Source organism: Eretmochelys imbricata, chromosome 20 (assembly GCF_965152235.1).
Source record: "Eretmochelys imbricata isolate rEreImb1 chromosome 20, rEreImb1.hap1, whole genome shotgun sequence".
In the NCBI taxonomy this organism is placed as follows: domain Eukaryota; kingdom Metazoa; phylum Chordata; order Testudines; family Cheloniidae; genus Eretmochelys; species Eretmochelys imbricata.
The window spans coordinates 19,704,850-19,711,077 of NC_135591.1; the positions used below are offsets into that span (position 1 = coordinate 19,704,850).

General features: G+C 70.3%; 1 protein-coding gene across 1 annotated transcript in view; it reads left to right on the forward strand.

Moving 5' to 3' along the window:
* Positions 1–3,535, forward strand: part of DOCK6 (dedicator of cytokinesis 6) — a 61,533-nt gene extending 57,998 nt beyond the window's left edge. Inside the window, exons 45-49 of the mRNA XM_077838196.1 lie at positions 144–380; positions 1,192–1,335; positions 1,662–1,768; positions 2,055–2,222; positions 2,591–3,535. Coding sequence (XP_077694322.1) covers positions 144–380; positions 1,192–1,335; positions 1,662–1,768; positions 2,055–2,222; positions 2,591–2,633 — 699 coding nt within the window. The 3' untranslated portion in view covers positions 2,634–3,535. The remainder of the gene's footprint in view (positions 1–143; positions 381–1,191; positions 1,336–1,661; positions 1,769–2,054; positions 2,223–2,590) is intronic.
* Positions 3,536–6,228: the final 2,693 nt, after the last annotated feature.

Below are 6,228 nucleotides of genomic sequence, written 5' to 3' on the forward strand. Positions count from 1 at the left end.
GACAAGGACTCGCCCAGTGTCACCCAGCTCCGGGGCCGTGAGGAGGGCGGGGTGGGCCGGGTCCTCCTGTCATGGGGCTCCCTGGGGCTGGGCGGCAGATTCCCAGCCGTGCCCCCCTTCACGGCCCCCCCCCCCGCCCCCAGGCCTACATCCAGCTGACCTATGTGGAGCCGTTCTTCGACACCTACGAGCTGAAGGAGCGGGTCACCTACTTCGAGAAGAACTACGGTCTGCGCAGCTTCCTCTTCTGCACGCCCTTCACGCTGGACGGGCGGGCGCACGGGGAGCTGCACGAGCAGTTCAAGCGCAAGACGCTGCTCGCCACCTCGCACGCCTTCCCCTACCTCAGAACCCGCCTGCCCGTCGTCCACAAGGAGGAGGTGCCGCCGGGGGGCGCCGGGGGCTCGGGAGGGGGGCTCGGCGCTGGGCGTCGGGCTGCGGGGGTTCGGGAGGGGGGCTCGGCGCTGGGCGCCGTGGGTGGGGGTTCAGGAGGGGGGCTCGGCGGGGGTGCCGTGGGCAGGAGTTTGGGAGGGGGGCTCGGCAGTGGGCGCCATGGGCAGGGGTTCGGGAGGGAGGCTCGGCGGTGGGCGCTGGGCTGCGGGGGGGGAAGCAGGTGCTCAGTGGGGGCGCCGTGGGCGGGGGTTCGGGAGAGGGGCTCGGCGATGGACGTCGGGCTGTGGGGGTTCGGGAGGGGGGCTCGGCAGTGGGCGGGGGTTCGGGAGGGGGGCTCGGTGGTGGGCGGCGTGGGCGGGGATTCGGGAGGGGGGCTCGGCGGTGGGCGGCGTGGGCGGGGGTTCGGGAGGGAGGCTCGGCGGTGGGCGCTGGGCTGCGGGGGGGGAAGCAGGTGCTCAGTGGGGGCGCCGTGGGCAGGGGTTCGGGAGGGGGGCTCGGCGATGGACGTCGGGCTGCGGGGATTCGGGAGGGAGGCTCGGCGGTGGGCGCCGGGCTGCGGGGGGGGAGGCAGGTGCTCAGCGGGGGCGCCGTGGGCGGGGGTTCGGGAGGGGGGCTCGGCGGTGGGCGCCGTGGGCGAGGTTCGGGAGGGAGGCTCGGCGGTGGGCCCCGGGCTGTGGGGGGGGAGGCGGGGGCTCGGCGGTGGGCGCCATGGGCGGGGGTTTGGGAGGGGGCTCGGCGGGGGGGCAGGGTGCTGCAGGGGTCTGGGGGGCCGAGCTGACCCCCCCCCGGTGCACCCAGATCATCCTGACCCCCATCGAGGTGGCCATTGAGGACATGCAGAAGAAGACGCAGGAACTGGCCTTCGCCACCCACCAGGACCCGGCTGACGCCAAGATGCTGCAGATGGTGCTGCAGGGCTGCGTGGGCACCACCGTCAACCAGGTGGGGCGGCCCCGGGCAGGGCAGGGGGGTCGGGGGTCACGCAGCGGACACGGGCCGGGAGGGGGCCTCGATCCTCCCCCCCCGCCCCCTTCTGGGGCTGCGCCGGTGCCCCCCCCCATCCCCCGCCCCACGGCCGCTTTGGCCCTCGCGCCACGGCTGCTTTGGCCCTCGCGCCAGGAGTTGAGTCATGCTGGGGCACCGGCGGGACCGGGCCGGGCGGGGGCGGGGCAGGGCTGGGCCAGCAGGGGACGGGGACGGGCTGGTCGGGGGCAGGGCTGGGCCAGGCGGGGGCGGGGCAGGGCACTGACCCACTGCCCCTTGCCCAGGGCCCGCTGGAGGTGGCCCAGGTGTTCCTGGCCGAGATCCCGGACGACCCCCGGCTCTACCGGCACCACAACAAGCTGCGCCTCTGCTTCAGGGACTTCACCAAACGGTACCGGCCCCCCCACCCACCCCCCGGCACCCAGCCCCCCCCTTCCCCCCTCTCCCCCCTGGCACCCAGCCCCCCGTCCCCCCGCTTCCCCCACCGGCACAACCCTTCGCCAGGGCTGGCCTCATCCCCAGGAGGTGGGGGGCTGGGTCCTGGCCCCTGCCTGCCCCCAGCTCCCTCCGTGGGGCTCCGAGCCCCCCAGCCCTGGGCCCTGCACTCAGCTGGGGCGAAGCAGTGCATTCTGGGACCCCCGTTGGCCGTGGTGATGAGCCCCGCCCCTCGGTTCCAGGTGCGAAGACGCCCTGCGTAAGAACAAGGCGCTGATCGGGCCGGACCAGCGCGAGTATCACCGGGAGCTGGAACGGAACTTCCTGCGCCTCCGGGAGTCGCTGCAGCCCCTACTGGGCCGCCGGATCCCCCAGCTCTACGCCCCGCTCGTCCCGCGCTCCACCCACCGGTGAGCACCCCCCGGCGCCAGGCACTGCCCGGACACAGGGAGAGACCGTCCCCAGGTCGTGCCCAGCCGGAATACGCACAGGACAAGAGGAGAAACTGAGGCAGTGAGGAGATGGGACGTGCCCAGGGTCATGCAGGGAATCCTGTGGCATAGCCAGGAATGGGACCCAGGAGTCCCGGCTCTCTGCTCTGACCACTACACTCCACTCCCTTCCCTGAGCGGGGAATCCAGGGTTGGCTTGTTCCCTGGGGTCTCTCCACACCTGGCAGTTACCAGGGTCCCCCACCCGCCGGGGAGGGGGCGGATTTGCCACATGTTAATTTCACCCATTGGATTAATTAGAGGCTTTCCCCCCTCGCCCCCACCAGAAACTCTCTGAACAGGTCTAGTCTCCACAAGCTGGAGGGCTAGGAGGAGCCAGCGGGATCACCGAGGACCTTGGACCGGCTGCGTCCGCTCTTCCAGCCTGGGGGGACACACCCTGCCAGCCTCCAGAGTGCCTTGCTGAGCCCCCCGTATGGAGCCAGCCCAAGCCGCCTCCCCCGGGTCCAGGCCCACTCTCAAACTCTGCCCCCAGCCGGGCCTGCGGGGAGACCACTCGACCCAGTCAAATGCCAGGTGTCCGTGGTGTATCAGGGTCGTTCTCCGCCCCTTCCCGCTGCCTTCTGCTGCCCGGGGCGTTAAGGGCAAGGCGCCAGGACTCGGGTCTGGTGTCTCTCCCGCGGCCTGTGCCCGGTGCCGCAGGAGCCAGGCGGGCTGTCTGGCCTGTTTACCTAGCAGCCAGCGGTAGAAGTTGGGTGGCCCCAATCCTGCCAGGGACCCTGCCTCTGGACCAAAGCTCAGCAAGCTGCCCCCCGAGCGTCTCCCCCTGCGGATCCCCCAAATGCGGGCAGCGAAGCGGCACCAGGCCAAGATCACCCCCCCCCCATGGCAAATGGCACAGCTGGCTGGTTCCTGGGGCGAGAGAATGGGGCAGGCCATGGAGTCCCCCTCCCAGTGCTGGGAACAGAACCCAGGAGTCCTGGCTCCCTCCCCCTGCGCCAAAGCCAGGGGCCCTATGGCCCTTGTGGTGCCTGAGGATCCTGCTCCCCCACCCCTCCGGGGGGAGGGGGGGACACAGCCTCTGCCCAATCCCTGTGCTGGGGGGGGGTAGCTGGAGCCTTCCAACCCCCCAAGTGCCTGGGCCGGCCCTAGCTGTAGTGGAAGGAGGGGGGGTGCCCCACTTCCTGCCCCACTCACCTCTGTATGTTTCTTTTCTCACCCTGAGGAGCCTTCCTCTCCCCCGCTTCTGCTATCTCTTCCCTTGACCCCCAGCGGGGGGGGGGGCCCTCTGGGACGTTCATTAACTCATGGGTGGAAGGGGTGGTCTGGGGGGCTGATCTGGTTAAATGGGGGGGGCAAGCAGGGGCAGGGTGAAGTGTAGCCATGAGGCTGTTCCACGTGAGTCGGGGAGAGGGGGCTGGTCTACTGGCAGTGGGGCAGGCGGTACCCCCAGCAAAGGGGCACAGAGATTGGGGGGGGCTGCCAGGCATGGGCCCCTCCATTAGGTCCCACTCCAGGCCCTCCACCTGTGGGGTGGGCAGGGGATTCCCCAGGCCCTGCAGTGTCAGTGCGAGCCCCCCCACCCCCCAGCTGTACCCTGGGGGGGCCAAGAGTGTCCGGTGTGGGGCCCTGCTGCCCCCTCAACTCCAGCAGGGCCTGGATGGGGAGTTGCGGGGGAGCCCAGACCTTCCCTGACCCCTTCAAATCACTGGTGCTGTGCCCCTCCCCCTTCCCGGTCTGGGCCACCGGCCTTAACCCCAAACTGGAAACTCTCCCCCACATTAAATACCAGGTAGGGGAGGGGTGAAGCTGTTGCTGCCCCCCCCCCCAGCTCCCTCCCCTCCCCTCCCCTCCCCTCCCATGCACCCCATTGGATTTGGCTCCTGCCTTGCTCTGGGGCAGGACACGGGGGGACGTGGTCTCCCCTCAGCGTCCTCCGTAGCCTCCCACCCCGGGCCTGCCCCCCCACCCCGCGTCTGGCCGGCTGGGACCGCGGGGAGAGGCGCCGGCCGGGGGTTTATTTATAAAGCGATTTAACAATAAAACCCAAAACCTTTGGATTGTTTGAATTCCCAGGAGCCGAGTCTGGTTTGTGTTGCAGTGGGGTCGAGTGAGGGCGGGGGGCGGAGTGGGGGGCTGTGCAGACACCCCCAGCCAGGCTGGGGGCCCCTCTGCCCACCAGCCCCCATGCAGCCCCCCAGGAATGTGGGGGCCCCCTCGGGCTGAGCGCTGGGCAGACGCATCCCTGCCTGTCGAGCTGACGCTCGCCAAGGCTTTGGAGGGGAAACTGAGGACACACACACCCCCGCAGGCCAGTGGCAGAGCCAGGCCCCGCCACCCACCCGCCCCCTTTCGCTGGAGCTTGTGGCATCTAATCTTGCCAGGCCCATGCCAGGGCGGCGTGTGCTGGGTGATCGCGCCCAGCCCTGATAGACCCAACAGCTGGAGCGGTGAGGGGACAGACAGCTGCGCCGGGGGGGGCCCGGCTTGTGCACAGGCAATTGGGGGGCAGGCGCTGCTGACAGGCGGGTACCTGGGCAGGAATTGCTGATGGCCGTGGGGGGACAGCGGGGGTTAGGGGCTGGGCTGGATGTGAATTAGTTACTATTAGGTGTATTATGGTAGCACTGAAATCTGGGGCTCCCCCACTTGGTGCCAGGTGCTGCCCAGTCCCTGTCTGAGATCCGGGCCCCGGCGCTGCCCAGACACGCAGCGAGAGACTGTCCAGACCCCAAAGAGCTCCCAGACTAGCTAGAGGCAGGGTGGGAGGGGAAACTGAGGCAGGGGGCGGGACTTGCCTATGGTTGGAGCAGGGGAAAGAACCCAGGTGTCTCAGGCCATGCGGCTGGGGTTCGGCAAGGCAGCCGGATGGGACCCTCGCGAAGTGACACTGCCTGCGAGTCGCCCCAGCAGGCCTGGGGCCCGGCAGCTGCCAGGTGTGGGGAGGGGGACGAGGGGCCCTGAGATGGAGGCCGGGACCTCAGGTTCAATGCCCGGCTTGGCGCCAGGCCTCTCTCAGGCCCCCGGGCAAGTCACTGGGTCCAGCTGGGCCCGTTCGGGGGCAGGAAGGGGGGATTATCCGGCCCTAGAGCTGCTCAGCTCTGGGGCGGCCCAGCCCAGGGCCCTGGCAGGAGCAGACGGGCACAACCGAGCGAAACGCCAGCTCAGGGTGGTGCCCCATGCATCTGGCTGCAGCCCTGGCGCCGTGGGGCTCGTGAGGCCAGGGATAAATGTCCCTTGGCCGGCCCCTCTCTGCACCCGCTGGGCCAAGCCCCCTCTGCGGGGCAGGGCACCCTCCCCCAGGCGTCAAGGCAGAGCTGGAGCCCCCAGCAATGGGAAAGACGGGAGCTGGGCTGTTTGCAGAGCGACGCCTTCTGCCCTGGGCCTCTGAGCCGAAACCCAGCCAAGCGGGGTGAGGAATCGACGCAGCTGGGTTCGCCGGCTACCCCGGGGGGGGCGGGGGGGAGCAGCTGGAGCCAAAACCGGGGCCCCATCGGGCCGGGCGCTGCCCAGACCCCGACCCTCGAGTGCAGTGTAACTGGACAGCCAGCAGGATGATGTAACTTGCCCCCCAGTCAGGCAGGGCCGAGGCAGGAGCAAAACCCAACTCTCCCTGCGCCCTCCCCCGGAGCCCCAGTGCAGGCCGAGGGCCCGACCCTTCCAGGATCTGCCCCCCACCTCGGCCGCCTGGTGGAGTCCGGGCTGCAGGATCGGGGCCCGGGTTTGGCAGCAGAGCCTTGCGACCGGCAGCACCACAGTGATTTGGTGCATCCGAACCCCAGCCTGGTCTCGGCTGGGGTCTGGGCAGCGCCCGGCACGACGGGGCCCTGGTCTCGGCTGGGGTCTGGGCGGCGCCCGGCACGACGGGGCCCTGATCTCGGCTGGGGTCTGGGCGGCGCCTGGCACGACGGGGCCCTGATCTCGGCTGGGGTCTGTGCAGCGCCCGGCACGACGGGGCCCTCAT